We start from the raw sequence: 20,057 nt of genomic DNA, 5'->3' as shown, positions 1-20,057 counted from the left end.
TAGTCCAAACATCTAAAAAAAAATCTTAAATCTAGAAGCATATTCTAGACATGCAAAACACATTGTCTTGTTATAAGAACTAATGTATCAAAATTAAGTAAGTTTTTCTTTAAAACAAGTCAAATAATCTTATGTCAAAAAAATTAGCCTCCCCATTGGCCGATTATTTAGTTTGTTTTAATCAAAAACTCACTTAATTTTAGCCTATTATTTTTTAAAACAAGACTATATTTTTTGCTTGTCTAGAAAATACTGCTTGACTTATTAAGTAAATACTTATTAAGTATTTATATGTGATCTAGAAACGCACAATTCAATTAACAATTCAATTAAAAGAGAATATTTACTTGTTTCAAACCTTTTTGAGTTTCTTCCTTGTGTTGAACAAACAAAGTAGATATTTTAAAGAATGTTAGTGTTATGTATGTGCCTGTGTTGTTTTGTTAGTGCCCGCTCCTCTATCTCTCTCTATCGATCTGTCAATTTTGTTAGGATTGCTCACTCCAGTTTCCCATTCATTCCTGAAGACGTCAATCATTATTACTCCCTGTGACGTCACCACCTTCACTGCCAATCAGGAAGGAAGCTCAAAGTTTAAAGGGACGTGAACTCTCAGATTAACTCTCTTGCTTTAGTCTTGATTGCCTTTTTGCTGTGTGTGTGTTTTGGCTTGTGTATGAGATATTTTGACTTTAGAGATTGATTTTGTTCTTGTTTCAGTTTTGGTACTCTGTTACGGTTTTGTATATACTCTTTCATGATGCCCGATCATTAGTTTCTGAATTCCCCTGGGAATTGAGTTTAGATGTCATGTGACATTCAAAATGTTTTGTTTGTTTATTTTCTATTAGGTAGTTTGGAGGATCATTTTCAGCCAGTTTGGGTTTTATTTTCTTTTATTTGGCGCTACTTAAAATCCTCTTTCCCTTAATCACACACATTAATTGTTTTATTTTTCTTTTGTGATATACTTCAACTTGTACATATTATTTTGCCGATTGACTTATGATACCTCTTTAACCCCTACAGCTAAACTTTAAAGTTGTAACAGTTAGACCTTCATAGTATTTGTTTTTACTATCGATATAAATGACTTCAAAGTATCTTCTTTTGAGTTCAACAGAAAACAGAAACTGATAAAAGTTTGGTTTAATTAAAGATAAGTAATTTTTAGAGGAGGCGCCGCAGTGGCGCAGTAGGTAGTGCTGTCACCTCACAGCAAAAAGGTCGCTGGTTCGAGCCTTGGCTCAGTTTCTGTAAGAAGTTGCATGTTCTCCCAGCGTTCGCGTGGGTTTCCTCCGTGTGCTTCGGTTTCCCCCCCAGTCCAAAGACATGCGGTACAGGTGAATTGGGTAGGCTAAATTGTCCGTAGTGTATGGGTGTGTGAATGAGTGTGTGTGGATGTTTTCCAGAAATGGGTTGTGGCTGGAAGTGCATCCGCTGCGTAAAATAGCCCTGGATAAGTTGGCGGTTCATTCCGCTGTGGCGACCCCAGATTAATAAAGGCCGAAAAGTTTAATAAAGCTAACAAGAAAATGAATGAATAAATGAATGAATGAGTTTTTAGATGAGCTATTCGTTTAGATATGGTGGCTCAGTTGACAGTCTACCTGGCAGTATGGAGTTGAAGACGCACAGCACCATGGCCCTCGGGTCGAAGAGCTGCATGCTGATATTGCGAAACTGAGGGATACACAGCCGCACAAATATGTAATATGCATAAAATAAACTGCCCAGCACCTGGAACGACACAGCAAAAAAAAAAAAAACTGTTCAATGTTTCAGTGTTACAATACAGTGCAAATCTCAAAATAAATGTTAATGGCATAAATAGAAATGGCAGCATAAACATGCTGTTTTTCAAAGAAGCCCACCTGAGAAAACTTTGTAGCCACGTAACCCCACCGAATACAGGGATTTCTACAAAAACAACAGTGACAAAAGTGTCTGAGTAAATAAAAATTAATAACTCAACCAACTTTCTAATATAGCATCCCTACTTTTATGAATTGTCACTTAGATAACAGATTTATTGACTACATTAACTTTTACTACACTGATAGCATTTTAGAAGGTGTCTTTTTTAAACTATTGTAAAATATGTATGATTGTCATTACATTCAGCTTACAATTAAATAGTGATTGAATGAATTAATGAATTAATTACATTTTTTATTCATTTAAATTCATTTAAATAAATAAAAAAATACAAACAAAGTAAATGAAGATGTATTTTTATTGTTAAACATTTTATATACAAAATAAAAAATTTAAACACAAATATATTTTCTTAAAAACCAACAGACCGTCAGTCTTACCGTGGATAATTGTCCTTGTATATTAGTGTGGGTGCAAAAAGAAAGTAGATGTACTGGGTGAACTGAGGAACAGCTACTAAATCTGGAAAAAAAAGAAAAAGCTAGATTAAAACAAGATGTTGTTATTAGGTTTTTTGTGTTTGTGTGTGACCTGCATTTAAGTGATGCTCTTACTTGATTTATTTCGATCTAAGGATCGGACTCTTGGCACATTTTCCCTGATGAAAGAGTGAGACTTCATCATCAGTCGCACCTATTCACACCAAAAAAAAAAAGACATTCAGCTGGAAATTCATAATTAAACAAATATTTCAAATAGAGAAATGTAAATACAGTTTAAGTCAGAATTATTAGCTGTATTTTATTTTTTCCAATTTCTGATCATAAGAAAGATTTCGTTAACACAAATCTAAACATAAAAGATTTAATAACTTATTTCTAATAACTGATTTCCTTTATCTTTGCCATGATGACATGATGATAATTAGGTTAAGTTAGGGTAATTAGGCAAATCATTGTTGTCATAATTACCAGTGATCTAGCCTGGGCCGATAGCTGCAGAACTACAATCTATCACAGAACTGGACTACAAATCCTGTCAAACAACCCACACACACCTGTTCCAGAATCTCCAATGATTACACACACAGCTGTGAGATTATCAAGGACTCATTACAGACTATTAATACACCACACTTGCGCGCACACACACAAGGCTGAGTCTTGTTTTTTTACCCTATAAAGTATTCCCTTCCTTTCCCTTGCTGTGAAATGTTTCCTGACCCTCACTTTGTTTACTGTTTCTTGTTGTTAGCTGCCTGGACTGATCCCTTTTGCCTGTGTAAATACAACTTTTTTGGATTGCTCTTTATGTCCCTTGTTTGCTCCCATGATCGACCTTCGCCTACCTGACCATACTCTGTTTAATAAATACTGCACGTGGATCCTCAACTCTATTGTCCAATGTCTGACCATTACAATTGTATAGTGATGGTTTGCTCTGTAGACAATTGAAAAATATATTGCAAAAGAGGGCTAATAATATTGACCTTAAAATAGTTAAAAAATATATATAAAACAGCTTTTATTTAAGCTGAAATAAAACAAATAAGACTTTCTCCAGAAGAAAAAATATTATAGTAAAAGCTGTGAAAAATTCCTTGCTCTGCTCAACATGATTTGAGAAATAAAAATTCACAGGGGGGCTAATCATTTTGAATTCAACTGTCAATTAGATTACTTAAGAACCAATTGAACACACAATAAACACATGAATGAAAAAAACAGAGCAGCAGAGTGATACTAAAAACATTTAGCTACTTTTACCTGTTCTAGAATCAGTATGAAGCATGAAGCAGGGGGAAGGCCGTTCTTCAGCACCACATATGTGGGAAGGAAACCCAAACCCAGCCCCTGGTAGATGAGCAGGATAGAACCAGCCAGCACTGTCCATAACAACCGATGCTGTGAAGAGGAGTAAATACCGGCCCAGACAACCAGCAGAACATATGGAACGACAAGTGTGGACAGGAACATACACATCCACGTCACAACCACTAGAGGGAACTGGCCAAACGCATACACCAACAGGTCAAACTCCAGCACCAGTCTACAGAGAGCAAGACAAATCACAAAAACATCACAAATGAACATCTCAATATTATTGCTTACTATTTAAATTTAAAACGATCGCTGGTTATCGTAACAAACAGCTTAACAAAAAAATACCATGCAAGTCAGTAGTTTCCGGTTTCCAACATTTTTCAAAATATCTTCTTTTGTGATCAACAGAAGAAAAAAAAAACTTAAACAGATTTGTGACAAATGAAGGGTGAGCAAATGATGACAGAATTTTTATTTTTGGGTAAACTATTCCTTTAATAATGTATTAGAAAATATTTAAAATACCAATTGTTTGATCAGTTATAGAATTGAATAGTTCAAGAGCTCTTTTTATTCATAAAGGAGACCTTGCTTACGCTGAAAACAAAATATATCTCTTTATATCTCTTAGCAAGGTCAAACTTTAAACATAAAATAAGGCTGCTGTCTCAAAAAAGGTGTTAATGAATATCCCCAACCTGCCCTCATCGATGAAGTCCACGACGAGCGTGCTGAAGATGAACAGAATGAGCAGAGCGATGAACATGTGATAGATAGTGCGGATGTGGTTCACCTCAAACAGATCACTGCAGAAAAAAATTGGTTGATATGATAATCACTATTAATTCACACACATCCACATTCAGAATGATCATGTGTTTCTCTGGTAACCTCAAGGACCAAACTGTGTTCCTGAATAACCACATAACTTGTGCATTAACAAAGCAGTTGATTTAGGTCGGCAAATCAAATGAAAGCCACATCTCATCATCTACATCTCACCACAGACGGAAACCAATCAGAGATTTCACGCACATCAATACAGGTTTGTGTATAAAGTCTCAGAAAAGGCACTCGTGACTTACTCTAACAGTGAACGGCGAATCACAAACTGCTTGCTCTGGCCTTGGGAAGGTTGTGCATTCCTACAGGAAAAGATAGGATGATTAAAAAACATGTGTATAAGTTTAAGCACTGAAGCGTAGGGCTGCACAATATTGGAAAAACCTGATATTGCTGTATTTTTTTCTATAATATACAGTTACAAAAAATGATTAGATCTCCTCTGAAATTTGTATTCTTTTTAAAATATTTCCCAAGTGCTGTTCGATACTGATCGATACCAATGACTGAGTTTGTTTAGATTTTAGTAAGTATAACTTTAACTATTTATTCAGTTTGTGGTCTTATTTTATCTGTAACACTATAAGCTTTGACATCGACTTGCCTTTTACTACAAATACGCCATTTTCACATGTAAGTCCAATGGTAAAGCGATGTAAACAATAGGTCTCCAGCAGAAAAGGTGACAAACAAATGAATAACCATCCATAATTCAACACTATTATGTCGGTGGACTAAATGTGCTTGATGGGATGTTTTTCTGTGGACTCTTACCTTTCAAATAAACCGTGATGTACAGCAATAAATGTGTGTGTGTGTTGTAATTCGAGGATATTCACTCCATATCTAATAAACGTTTTCTGTAAAACTTACACTAATTTAGCAAATACATTCTTTATAAGCTTCCCATTGTAAAACAACTAGCTGCAATGGGTGCTTGAGAGTTGTAGCTTTAGATTAATGTATAGTTTGTCAAGGCTACTTATGTTCTTTTGGGTGTAATCTATTCATAAACACTGCATGGTTAATTCAATTCACCTTTATTTGTATATTGCTTTTACAATGTAAACTGTGTCAAAGCAGCTTTACATTATAGATCATAGTAAATTAAATCAGTGTAGTTCAGTTTTCAATGTTTAAGTTCAGTTTAGTTTAGCTCAGTTCAGTGTGGTTGATAATCACTACTGAGAGTCCAAACGGTACTGGCCAGTGGCGAGGAAAAAACTTTACCAATTGGCGAAAGTGAAGGATTAAAAAACCTGTTGACGTGGAAAAACAGCGCCCCAGTGCGTCCACATCAGGGTGCTGGCTAAATAGACCAAGGAAATTTTTACAGTATTTCCTATTATATTTTTTTCTTCTGTTAAAGTCTTTTTTTTTTTTGTGGGTTTTTTTTTTTTTTTAAGGTCAATGTGATTACCCCCATTAAGATATATGCATTTTTTGGATTATCAACAGAACAATCCACTGTTATCCAAAAACTTGCCTAATTATCCTAGCTTGCCTAGTTAACAACACAGTCAAGTCTTTAAATTTCAACTTAAGCTGAATACTAGTACCTTGCAAAACAAGGCAAGGCAAGTTTATTTATATGGCACATTTCATACACAGTGGCAATTCAAAGCGCTTTACATATACAAGAATAAAAAAGACAAGTACAAGAAAAAAACAAAACAAATAATAAAATTATTCAACCAGATAAAACGTGTTAAATTGTGCTAAAACAGGTTATAAACGAATGAAAAAGAAAAGAAATACATAATCTGTCGGACGTAATACAGTGCTAATTCAGTAAAGGCTCAGCTAAACAGATTTGAACAGATGTGTTTTTAGTCTTGATTTGAACATGCCTAATGTTGGGGTATATCTGATCATTTCTGGAAGCTGATTCCAGCAGTGAGGGGCGCAGTAGCTGAAAGCCCATTCACCCTGCTTTAACTGAACCCTTGAAATTTCTAGTTTATGTGAGATAAACAAGAAATCTCTAGTGAGATTCTAAATCAATATGATCCAGAGGCATTTTCACAGCTGTATTTTTCCGTCCCAGGAATGTAAGAAGTTAGCAGCGGGAGGATTGTTTAGACGATTATTCCCTTCTTGTTGGTAAAGTTGTATTCCGGAAAGTTTGTAGTTTCGATGTTGATCTTCGAGCGGTGTCGTTTAAGCACTGTACTGACAGGCTAAAGTTAATATTAGAGTATAAAATATAGAAGCAAGAGTGCAAGGAGCGAGCAGTAGGCAAAGACGTCCGAACAGTAGCACAGCAGGAAGTGAGCAACCACTAAAAAAGTAGTAATAATAAGTTGAAAAATAGTACACACAAGGGCGTCACGGTGGCACAGTGGATAGCACACTCGCTTCACAGCAAGAAGGTCACTGGTTCGAACCTCTGCCTCTTTCTGACATTTCTGTGTGGAGTTTGCATGTTCCCCTCGTGTTGGCGTGGGTTTTCTCTGGGTGCTCCGGTTTCCCTCACAAGTCCGAAGACATGCGGTACAGGTGAACTGGGTAATCTAAATTGTCCGTAGTGTATGTGTGCGATTGAGTGTGTATAGATGTTTCCCAGGGATGGGTTGCAGCTGGAAGGGCATCCACTGCATAAAACATATGCTGGATAAGTTGGCGGTTCATTCCACTGTGGCGACCCCAGATTAATAAAGGGAATAAGCCAAAAAGAAAATGAATGAATGATTTTTTTTTTACTTAGTAAATAATGTATTTTCTATTCAGGCCACTTAAATTTATTTCGGGCTACCAAGAACTAATGAGTTCTTACTCAAAAGGCTGCCACCAATATTGAAAAGCCGTAAGACACACACATTGCCATATCGATGCTAAAATTAAATATTGTGCAGCCCTACTAGTATAGACTGACATAAACAGTGGGATTAGAGTAAATAAAATAATGCTGTTTATCAGACAAACACTGCTGTTCGCAATACCTGAGTTTGCTTTTCTCCTTATCTGACAGAGGAAAGACTGTGCTGACATGCGAAGAGCCCAGACTGGCAGACTCCTCTATCAGGCTGTCCATGAACTCATTCACTTGAGCGTCAAACTGCCTCATCAGGTCTGCTTTCAAATGCTGGACAAAACAAAGAGTAAAAACACAGAACAGTGAGTCTCTTTTATATCTTGGAAGAAGCTTACAAATACGAACAGAAGGACATCAAATGCACAAGATACAAGTAATTCAGATGAAGAATCTAGTCTCGTGATCAGTCGAGCTGTTGAGGTCATTTTGTTTAGATTGCTCATAATAGAGACAAAGGAAGGTCATTTATAGATACTAGATGTGATGACTAGGAAAATACAGCTGAAGTCAAACTTATTAGCCCTCCTGTCATTTTCTTTTTCTTTTTCAAATATTTTCCAAATGAACAGAGCAAGAAATTTGCACAGAATTTCCTTAAATATTGTTTCGTCTGGAGAAAGTCTTATTTGATAGATTTCAGCTAGGATAAAAGCAGTTTTTTTTAAATCAGTTTAAGGTCAATATTGTTATCCCCCATAAGCAATATTTCGATTGTCTACAGAACAAACAGTTTAGAAATGTGCTGAATTTAGTTTTTTTCTTTCCATTAAACAGAAATTGGGGAAAAAGATATAAATGGGAGCTAATAATTCAGGAGGGCTAATAAATCTGACTTCAAGGGTATATAAAAACAACATATTTTTCCATCATGTTGCTGCAAAGCCTCAGCACCCACATACTTCCTTTTTCTGTCTACACTTCCTGTAAACTTTTCAAGACCTTTGCAAAGCAAAAAAAAAAAAAAAAAAAAAAAAAAAAAAAAAGCGAGGGATTCATAAGAACCTGATTGTCATTTAGTTTTTATGTGCTAATTGCTCACTTGTTGGCTAAATCTATAAGATATTTCAAAATAAAATGCTATTTACACAATGACAGATATATCTGGATAAAATTGTAATAAATTTATTACATTTTCAAACATTACAACTTGAGTACAACTACAAGTACTAACCTGTGAACAAGACAAAAGGGAATGAAAAAATACAATATATAAGAAAACAAATAAGAATAAATATTAATAAAGTAAATTAATTAATTAAATTAAGGAAATTATATATTCATGCTTTATTTGAGTTTTATCTGTAATCCACTCCAAAAGAATACTTTGACTTGCACAAAATGTTAGAAACTTGCAAAGTATATTTTTGTATATTTTTAATATGGAAAGTAAATTTATTGCCAGGTGACCAGAAATTCATTTAGGTCTGTAATTTTTAAATTCTTTTAAAAATCTAATACTTAAACAAGCAAACAAACAAACAAACAAATAAACAAAATAAATAAATTAATATGTTTTGAACTATGTTTGAAAATATTTTAGCATTTTGTACACTCAAAAAAAAAAAAAAAAAATCCTATTAGTTTCCTTGCTGGTTACAATTGTGAAAAACGTCCAAATGGTTTAAACATTTTTTCAGAAATGTATGAAACATTGTGGTGCAAACAAGATATTTAAATGACTTCTTTTAATTTACAGTTGAAATCAGATTTATTAGCCCCATTTTTTTATATATATAGAGCAAGGAAATTGTCACAGTATGTCTGATAATATTTTTTCTTCTGGAGAAAATCTTATTTGTTTTATTTCAGCTAGAATAAAAGCAGTTTTAATTAAAAAAAAAAAACATTTAAGGTGAAAATTATTAGCCCCTTTAAGCTATCTAAATATATAAATATTAACTATCTATAGAATGAATGAATGAAATGTGTTGAAAAAAAAAACTTCTTTCCGTTAAACAGAAATTGGGGGAAATAATAAACAGGGGGGCTAAAAATTCAGGGGGGCTAATAATTCTGACTTGAACTGTATGTGTTACTTTAATATATTTATTTTAGACACTATCTAAATATTGTGAATGCTATGGAGCCTGAAAAAAAAGCAAGAACTAAGCAGAACAACCATCAGGATTTGAAACCATTAGTCAGTTTTAAACATGCGCAAAATCACCAAACCAAAGGTCACCCTCCTATCTGTCAATCTGTGACGTGATTTGTGATAGCAGTGGATAATACTGATAGTCTGCAATGATACAGTGATAAGAAACAAGATATGCACCAATCTCCTGCTCTGTTGCCTTCATGGTTTAGATATCTGATTTGTTTAAAGAACAACAAAATGCACAGAAAGCCAGTGAGCCACACAGAGCACCATCTTACCTCAGCTTTCTTCTTCAGCTGGAGTTTTGCACTAATAATCTGCTCCACCTCCACTTTTCCTGAAATCACACATCAACACAGATCCCCCATGAATGCTCACGTCTACATACAGATGGACGCAGGTCTTGTGGGCACAGTATCCTGGTTACCAGACCACTAATATGTAACCTATCCAACATAACGCAAACAGAATATCTGCATCCTTTACAGTGCAAACAGACATAAAACACTGTATGTTAACACACACAGACGGTGACATCACAAAATTACTATAAAAAAGTGATATTGTTTAAAGGTGTGTTTGTTCTGCAGTAACTATTCATTTAACTACTGCGTAAAATTAATTATTACATGTACTTACTACATGGGTTGGGTTGAAATGTTAGGATTGGTTGGGTATAATTATGCATAATTACTATAGTAAGTACAATAAATGTGTAATGACACCTAAAGTGCTACCAAGAAAACTTGACTTTGAAAAAAAGTATTAAGCCAACATGTGTGTAATCAACCATTTAAATCAGTCTGTTTGATAGGCTGAAAACCCAAATTGCCTAAATGAGAGGAAATATTTGCCATTTGAATTAATATGCTGATTATAATGAGTATAAATGTTGCCCTTTCATCCTCATAGATTAGTAGATCATAGATAGTTCATATAGATTAACTTTAATTTAGGAAAAACAAATTTTACATTAAATAGATAGATAGATAGATGGATGGCTGGATGGATGGGTGGAACAATAGGTTGGATGGATGGATGGATGGACAGACGGACGAGTGAATGTATAGGTTGGGTGGATGGAAAGAACAATAGGTTGGTTTGTTGGATGGATGGATGGATGGATGGATGGATGGATGGATGGATGGATGGATGGATGGATGGATGGACAAAAGGATGTATAGGGTGGGTGGATGGATGGAACAATAGGTTTGTTGTTTGTATGGATGGATGCATGGATGGGTGGGTGGATGGATGTATAGGGTGGATGGATGGATGGATGGATGGATGGATGGATGGATGGATGGATGGATGGATGGATGGATGGATGGATGGATGAAACAACAGGTTGAATAGATGGATGGATATATGGATAGTTGGATGGATGGATGATAGAGTAAGTGGGCGGATGGATGGACGCATGGGTGGATGAACGGTTAGAAAATAGGTTATTTGGATGGATGGATGGATGAATGGATGGATGGATGGATGGATGGATGAATAAGGTGGATAGATGGGTTTTGCATGGGCGGGTAGATAGATAGATGGATGGATGGATGGATGGATGGATGGATGGATGGATGGATGGATAATAGGTTATTTGGATGGATGGGTTTTGCATGGGTGGGTAGATGGAAGGATGGATGGATGGAACAATAGTTTGGATGGATGGAACAATAGGTTGGACTGACAGACGGACAGACGGACAAACAGACACATACACTGGACAGACAGACAGACAGACAGACAGACAGACAGACAGACAGACAGACAGACAGACAGACAGACAGACAGACAGACAGACAGACAGACAGACAGACAGACAGACAGACAGACAGACAGATAGATAGATAGATAGATAGATAGATAGATAGATAGATAGATAGATAGATAGATAGATAGATAGATAGATAGATAGATAGATAGATAGATAGTGATTATTGAATTCATAGTTTAGTGGAAAACCTGTTGGATTTGAATGTAACAAAAAGAAGTAGTTCAACACTTGGAAAGCACAAGTGACATGATGTACCACAACCAGAAAACATTAACACCAATTCAAATATTGCTGCGCTGTATTTGGCAGCGAAGTTGCTCAATAAAACACCACCTCAGCATTTTCAGTGTCATCATGTCACAGTTAATGTGAATGACTGCATCATTGATAACAGCACTGGGCAGGACATGGCAATTTCTCAATCAGGTCACACGGCAAATCACATGGCAGTCTGTACATCCCAGAATTAAGCTGGACGGTCGCACTAAGGAAACCTGAATGTGTCATTGTTTCCTTGTTTTGACTTAATGCATAAATGATTACACAGCTCAATATTTGCAACAGTAATGTACTACAGTAAGAACGAGTCATCATAACTATCATTTCTAGTTAGTTTTGCAAATTTAAACCTTTGGAAAATATATTTTACATTCATTTAGCAGCACACTGATTTATTAAAGGGTTTGCTGGTTGATAATTGCCTGATCATTTACTCTCCCCCATGTGATTTTAAACCTTTATGAGTTACTTTCTTCTGTTGGATACAAAAGAAGATATTTTGAAGAATGCTAATTTGCATTGAAACATTAAAAGTAAAAACATTAGTATGGAGGTCAATGAGTCCCAGAAACCAGCATTTTCTACGTCATAACATTGTCTTTTGTGTTCAACAGAAGAAAACAAAATTCTAAATAGGTTTTGAACAAGAATGACAGCAGAATTTAAATGATGGAGTGAATCAACCCTATACATTAACACATAATCATTGTTTTTCATCTACTGTACTAAACAGGCCAAGACAACAAATAACCTGCAGATGATCAATGTCAAAGGCATGTATTCAGTTGTATGATCTGACATTCAAATAATGTGTTGCACAAGTTGGTCTTAGTTAAGAGACTATAGGTGAAACCTGTTGCAACTGATTCCAGGGGGTGAAAGTTGAATGACCTACATAACCAACAAAACATACTAAATGTGACAAAACAAACTTAAACTGTTTTGCCTCCACTGATTTGAATATTCAGCACTTCAGGATCAGGTTACGGATGTTTGCTTTAGTGATTTTAGTCTCACCATTGCTAGAGAGAGGAAACTCTTCTGCGTCTCTTTCAGGTCCATCCTTGTCTGATGACGAAGCCACCTTATGAGAGCTCTTGCGACTGCGAGGGCCTCCAGCACCCTCATTCACCATCCTGCTGCTGAAAACACAACACAAACCCAAAATAAACTACATGTTGCTTATGCATTGTTCAAAAAGATAAGTGATATGTGAAAGCCAGTCTTATGTTGAATTTTTGTCAAAAAGCATTAAGTACAATATACAGTTGAAGTAAAAATTATTAGCCCTCTGTTTATTTTTTCCCCAGTTTTGGTTTAACAGAGAGCAGATTTGTTAAACAAATTTCTAAACATAATAGTTTTAATAACTCATTTCTAATAACTGATTTATTTTATCTTTGCCATGATGACTGTAAATAATATTTGACTAGATGTTTATCAAGACACTTCTATACAGCTTAAAGTGACATTTAAAGGCTTAACAAGGTTAATTAGGTTAACTAGGAAGGTTAGTATAATTAGACAAGTTATTGTATAACGGTGGTTTGTTCTGTAGACTAACGAAAAAAAATCTAGCTTGAAGGGCCTAATAATATTGACTTTAAAATGGTGTTTAAAAAATTAAAAGCTGCTTTTATTCTAGCCGGAAAAAAATAAATAAATCAGACTTTCTCCAGAAGAAAAAAATATTATCAGACAGACTGTGAAGATTTCCTTCCTCTGGTAAACATCATTTGCTAAATATTTAAAAAAGGAAAAAAAACAAAAATAAAAACAAAGGGGACTAATATTTCTGACTTCATTTATGGGACATAATCATAGATTTTTTTTTTTACTTTTGTGGCAAAAATGATTAGAAAATTGAGGAAGTAAAGATCTTTTTCTCTGCTTATAAAGGAGCCAACATGACAAAAATAATTACTAAATTATATAAAAGTCTACAAGACAATAAATTAGAGAACACATATTATATAAAAAATAAATGGGAAAAAGAAAGTAATATTAATATTACTGAGGAAGAGTGGAAAAGTTTTTTTTAAACACAGTGGAAATCAACATTCTCCTCAGTCTGGAGGGAATTTGGTTGAAAAAACATAATTCGTTTTTACATCACCCCTAAGCAGAAGAGATACTTAAAAAAACGCAGTCTGCTGGAGACTATGTGACTCAAATGAAGTGAATCATACACATATTCTGGAAAAAAAATCAGGCATTTTGGCAAAACATTCATAAATATTTTGAGAATACATTACACTGTAAAACCTAAAAAATTAAGCTAACTCAAACCATTTGAGGAAACTGATTGCAACAAACCATTTAAGTTCAAAAACTAATCATAATGAGTACTGTAAACTTAATCCATTTGAGTAAATGAAGCAATTTGAACACAGTAAAACCCAATAAATGAAGAATACTCAAACCAACTGAGTATTGTAAAACCTAATGAGTTAAGGCAACTCAAACTCTTTGAGGAAACTGATTGCGACAAACCATTTAAGTAAAAAAAATAATCTAACTAATCGAAATTTAAAGTTAAAATAATGAGGTATTTAAATAACTTATTACCAACTCAACAATTAGTTCAAAACTCTTTTCAAATTAGTAGAATTAGATTTCAGTAAGTTTTGAGTTAACTACACGCATTTCATTTGATAAAGGTAACTCTTGAGGTTTACAGTGTACATATCCCCAATCGATTTTTCTTTCTCAACACTATACTTAGGCCTAAAAACCCTATGTTAGAAGAAAATTCTGACAAAAAAAAAATGCTGAAAGTTGCTGATAGCTTGTAAAAAAGACATGACTAAAAAATGTTTACAGCTCGAAATACCTCAAATTAGTGACTGGTTTGAAGTAATTTATGAACAAACTGAGGAGTTTATTGAGACATGGAGAAAATGGGTAGAATATTCTTTCATTAAGACCAGATTCATTATAGAATGTACAGTCAGAAAGACGTGAATTTAATTTTGTTTATTTTTGTATTACTTTTTGTAATGAGCGAAAACATAAAATAAAGATGGTGAGAAGAACAATACATATTCAAATAATAATAATAATAATAATAATAATAAATAAATAAATAATGTACATTTAAGATCCTAAAAGTACCATCTTCACAGTTTCATATGTATATAATTTAGGTAATAAAAAAGAAAAAGGTATATTGGGTGTCACAATATGGGTTAACAAATTTTAACTAAAAAGCAAAAAATCAGTTTTATGTTTTTTTTGTTTTTTTGACAATATGCAAAATAGTTATGAGTGTATTGTTTTGATTGTTCTTATAATGTCCTTTAATCATAATTGTAACTTCCATATTTATTTATTTATTTATTTATGTAATTTCTTTTTATAACTTAATTTATAGGCAGCACTTGGCTCAGTGGGTAGCTCTCTTGCTTCACAGCAAGAAGGTTGCTGGTTCGAGCCTCGGCTGTATCAGTTGGCGTTTCTGTGTTGAGTTTGTATGTTCTCCCCGTGACTCCAATGGGTTTCCTCGAGGTGCTCTGATTTTCCCCAGAAGTCCAAAGACACGCGGTATAGGTGAATTGTCTGTAGCGTATGTGTGTGGATGTTTCCCAGTGTTGGGTTGCAGCTGTAAGTGCATCTGCTGTGTAAAACATGTGCTGGATAGGTTATCGGTTCATTCCGCTGTGGCGATGCGGGATTAATAAAGGAACTAAGCCAAAAAGAAAATTGAATGAATGATTGAGTTTAATTATTTCTACAATTTCTGAATTCCGATGTTTGGTTGTTTTTGTGTACCCATTGTGGAAAACCCTATATACGATAAATTTGTATCATCTGTATGTAAATTTGGAAACTGCAATAAAAACAAAATGTTAAAAAAAAAAAAAAAGCAAAGATCATGTTCTATGCACTGTAAAAAGCGATTAGTTGACTTTACTTAAAAAAGAGAAACATTGTTGCCTTATAAGTATTAAGTAAATAAACTATGTGCATAACTCTAAAACTTAAGATAAGACAAGTCTTAAGTCTTAAGTCTTTTTTAAAAGTAAAATCAACTTGTTGCTTTTAAGGTAACAGGTTTACTAATTTAAAAAAAGTAAAATAGATAATCACTTTTTACATTGTGGAGATATTTTGTAAATTTCCTACTGTATATATAAAAACACATTTTTTATTAGTATTTACAACACCCTTTTCGCGGTATTTTGTTTTTAGATTCTTTGTTTTTTAGATTCCATATATTCAATGCTAACAAACCATACATCAATTAAATGCTTATTTATTTATTAAGCTTACAGATGATGTATAAATCTCATGACTGGTTTTGTGGTCTAGGGTTACATTTATAAATATATTAATAAAATTAAATCAACCATTCGTAAAACTTTAGTCTTTCTCACATGGATTATTATTTTAATCTCACTGTAAAAATGTAACTGAACAATAAAACTAGTCATTTTTGTATAAGTAAGAATATTTTATAAATTTTACTTGTATTCTCGTAACAACATAATTAATTATATACACTTACAGTTACATTATAAGAACAAGTGATATACAGTTGAAGTCTGAGTAATTAGCCCCCCTTAGATTTTTTTTTCTTTTTTAAATATTTTCCAAATTATGTTTATCAGAGCAAGGACATTTTCACAGTATGTCTGATAATATTTTTTTCTTTTGGAGAAAATCCTATTTGTTTTATTTCGACTAGAATAGAAGTAGTTTTAAAATTTAAAAAAATCCATTTAAAGGTCAATATTATTAGCACTTTTAAGCTATATTTTTTCGATAGTCTACAGAACAAACTATCATTATACAATAACTCACTTAATTGCCTTAACCAGCCTAGTTAACCTATTTAACCTATTTAAGCCTTTAAATGTGACTTTAAGCCGTGTAGACGTGTCTTGAAAAATATCTAGAAAATATGATTTACTGTTATCATGGCAAAGAGAAAATAAATCAGTTATTAGAAATGAGTTACTAAAACTATTTTGTTTAGAAATGTGTTTAAAAAAATCTAAAATAATAATTCAGGGGGGCTAATCATTCTGACTTTAGCTGTAGATTGAACCACGGATAGCCATACATTTCATTGACAAATATGCATTATAGTAGCTAATTTCTTACATTATAGCCACTGTTTTAATACATGTAACGTTACATTATTGTGAAATGGTTATTGTAAAACAAATGATTAAAACATTTACCAAAACCAAAATACCACTGAAAAGTATTTAATCCAAGTTGATGGGAAAAAATGAAAGCTTCAATAAATTATGTTTAAACTAAGCCGTTATTTTGAGAGGATTTATCCCAATCATCTAACTCATCTGACAGAAAATACACACTAATCACGACACTCGACTATAAACACAGAAGACGTTTATTAACCAGGAAATGTTTGATATCTATTATATCGGCTCTGTTTAAGAAAGACAGAAAACCCCATTTAAGTCACTTACCCGTGTGTTGTTCCAAATATACACCTCCTAATTGAACAATTCGGTGTATGAAGACAAACTCAGCTCGTATGTAAAGCGGAGATGATCTGTATGACAGCAGCAGCATCAGGCCAAGTGAAACAACAGGCGCTTCCTTCTGAGCTGGGCGGAGTCTGAACTGAGACTCCATCTGATTGGTTGCTGCTTCGAGTACGTGTTTTGATCTTAAGCGAACAGTAACAGTGTCATTTTTCCAGTGATGTCTAGTAATTAATGTAATGACAGGTTGTCTCACTCTTCTCGAATGTGGGTTAAATATATAAACATCACAATCCTAAATAAATTAAACCAGCTCATTTTTTAAGAAGATGAAGTAGTATGTGAGGTAAAGAAAAGATCAGGCAGTTTAAATCTGAGGAATAATTGGGTGTTGTTTTGGCAATGTTGTAATTAATATTGGGGTTACCGATTATTTAAATTTACCCTTGGGCACATAATCTTTATGACATATACAGTGTTTAATCTGGGGAATATAAAGATGTTGAAAGCACAAAGTAAAGAAATTAAAGTGTTTATTGCATATTTAGAAATACAGGACATTTCATGTCACTTTCACATATTGAACAAATAATTTTTAGCAGTAAATAGTCTGTAAGGTTTCTTATGTTTAAATATAAAAAGCTGACTACCTTTCCTCCAATACAAATTCTCATAAATAAAAACATAATAAATACTGAAAATCCTCTGACAAACAAGTCTAAATAAACTTACATGCTTTATAGCACACACACATACATGGTTTACGGGGACACTCCATAAGCGTAATGTATACTATATAGTAAAAATCGCTTGTGATATAACCAGGGTTTCTGCAGGTTTCACCAAGTTAACTATAAGAACTTTAAAGACATTTTTAAGACCATTATGAGTAAAATTTTAGACTTATACAGGGCTAAATGCTAAGGATTTTTTTCTGAGTATCCCACTTGGAAAAGATTTTCACTTGCCCTATCAAAAAATCTTTATAATTTAATACATTTAATAATACAATAATAATAATTTAATAATATATATATTCAAAAATTGAACATCAAAAGACTTTGTTAAATATGATTTTTAAGCATTTTGAATTAGAAGGACACGAGGTGTGAACCTGTAAACCATCTTAACAGAGTAAAACTAAGTCATACCCATGGCATTATACAACTTTGTGTCCTTGTACACCGCATATACCTGTACACACACATACACATACACACATACATGATTTACAGGGACACTCCATAGCCGTAATGTATTTTATACAGTAAAAACCACTTATGATATAGCCCTACCCCTAAACCCAACCCAACAGGAAACCTGCGGCAAAATTTGAACATCAAAAAACTTTGTTAAATACGATTAAGCGTTGAAATTAGAGAGACGAGGTGTGATCCTGTAAACCACCTTAACAGTATACAACTTAGTCATACCCATATCATTATACTACTTCATGTCCCTGTAAACCCTATATACCTGTATACACACACACATACACACACAAACACCTGCACACACATACATGGTTTACAGGGACACTCCATAGGCATAAAGTATTTTATAAAGTAAAAACGGCTAATGATATAGCCCTACCCCTAAACCCAACCCTACAGGAAACCTGCGGCAAAATTTGAACATTAACTTTAACTTTGTTAAATATGATTTCTAAGCATTGTAAATTAGAGGGACATAAGGTATGATCCTGTAAACCACCTTAAAGGAGTAAAAACTAAGGCCCAATCCCATTTCTATTTTTGTACCCCTTCTCCTTGACATTTAAAACTGAGTGTGAAGGGGAAGGGCTTTAAAATTTACCCCTAAGAATTGGGACAGCACTACAGCACCTGCACATGTCCTCATATGACATAGCAATCTCTTACTTGATATGAGATCAGACGATCGAGACTGCTGTAGTGATTCCAGTTGTGCTATTTTTTGGTATTTATCTTCAGGAAATCACTGAAGGCATATATCATGTTATCATAATGATATATTGTGGCAATAAGATCATAACTATACTGTGCGTTTACATTTATAAATGGCCATATTCATTAACACACAAACACAACATTAACATTATAGCAGACACTGTAAAAAGCCCATTCCCAGCCACTAGACTTTACTGACAGGGTATTCGAGTGTCATCGAGTGACAGAATGTTGTGGGACTGCTATACAGGAGTTATTATTATGGATTATAGATCACAAATTTAGCTACTTTTTAAGCGTTTTTTTTATAAAAGCATGACGGTAAAACATGAACATGGTTATGAATGTAATAAAGCATGTGCTTGTTTGTTGTAAAAATTCATAATAACAACAGAAAATACTAATTTGTGGATCTCCTTACTGATCTCTGGGTGCTGCGATCCCATTGTTGTGGCTGGTGTATTCTGGGAATTTTTCTTAACCCTTGGTTTCGAGTGTGGTCCTAAAAAATCTTTGTTCGAAGAGCTATTCACCCCTTCCCCTTAGCCCTACGCCTTCAAGCTAAAGAGAATTGGGACACCCATACCCATTCACGGGAACGCGCAAAATGAGGGGTAGGGGTAAGGGAAAGGGCAAAGAGGTAGAATTGGGATTAGGCCTAAGTCATGTCCTTATAAAACTTTGTGTCTCTGTAAACCACATATCTATCCACACACGCACACATACACACTTAGTCAGTCAGAAATCTAAACCTATAGAACAATGCAGGAATTCACTGATCCTTATGTATATAAACAATAAAATCCCCTAATATCATCCAGCAGCAATGCAATCCCCGCAGAAGCTCTACGCATGACATCTATCTTTGGAAAGAGACTATAAAAAGCACAAATGTCCCAGGATAATGTTTGCATGTCCTTTCCAGGTCTCTTCTCCGCCCTCCACAAAAACATCTCTGATAGGAAGTAGCTGCATGTCTCCCCTGTGGAGCTCTGAACTCCCATGAACCCTCACCTGTGCAGTTACCTGCAATATAATGCAAGTGAAACCTCTTGTTATGCAATAGTGCAAAGTGCAATAATTTACTTGACATGCTTTGACTGTGTGGAAATTTCTCATGTTTTTTGTCAACAGTATTACACCATTTCCACAGCCAT

At 34.1% G+C, this 20,057-nt stretch overlaps 2 protein-coding genes across 5 annotated transcripts in view; both read right to left on the bottom strand.

The window, feature by feature from the left end:
* The window catches only part of soat1 (sterol O-acyltransferase 1), a 28,421-nt gene extending 11,375 nt beyond the window's left edge, over positions 1–17,046 (bottom strand). For 3 of the 4 annotated variants that reach the window (XR_012383763.1, XM_073909671.1, XM_005166868.6), the window contains exons 1-11: positions 16,955–17,046; positions 12,531–12,655; positions 9,736–9,794; positions 7,487–7,629; positions 4,787–4,846; positions 4,400–4,507; positions 3,645–3,927; positions 2,493–2,571; positions 2,319–2,400; positions 1,875–1,920; positions 1,611–1,740 (exon numbers count right to left, since the gene is read on the bottom strand). Coding sequence is in view for 3 of the 4 variants with exons in the window: in XM_073909671.1 (XP_073765772.1) it covers positions 1,611–1,740; positions 1,875–1,920; positions 2,319–2,400; positions 2,493–2,571; positions 3,645–3,927; positions 4,400–4,507; positions 4,787–4,846; positions 7,487–7,629; positions 9,736–9,794; positions 12,531–12,648 (1,108 nt within the window). In the remaining variant the exon portion in view is untranslated. Of the gene's footprint in view, positions 1–1,610; positions 1,741–1,874; positions 1,921–2,318; positions 2,401–2,492; positions 2,572–3,644; positions 3,928–4,399; positions 4,508–4,786; positions 4,847–7,486; positions 7,630–9,735; positions 9,795–12,530; positions 12,656–16,954 lie in introns of those variants that run through there. The other variant, NM_001123272.1, reaches the window with a different exon arrangement.
* A 1,120-nt stretch (positions 17,047–18,166) lies between these two features.
* The window catches only part of si:dkey-21p1.3, a 46,798-nt gene continuing 44,907 nt past the window's right edge, over positions 18,167–20,057 (bottom strand). The window contains exon 65 of the mRNA XM_021478389.3: positions 18,167–19,926. Coding sequence (XP_021334064.3) covers positions 19,777–19,926 — 150 coding nt within the window. The 3' untranslated portion in view covers positions 18,167–19,776. The remainder of the gene's footprint in view (positions 19,927–20,057) is intronic.

Source organism: Danio rerio, chromosome 8, assembly GCF_049306965.1.
Source record: "Danio rerio strain Tuebingen ecotype United States chromosome 8, GRCz12tu, whole genome shotgun sequence".
NCBI classification, from domain to species: Eukaryota; Metazoa; Chordata; class Actinopteri; order Cypriniformes; family Danionidae; genus Danio; species Danio rerio.
Note: the sequence above shows the minus strand (reverse complement) of the source record. Positions and strands in the feature narration are given on the sequence as shown.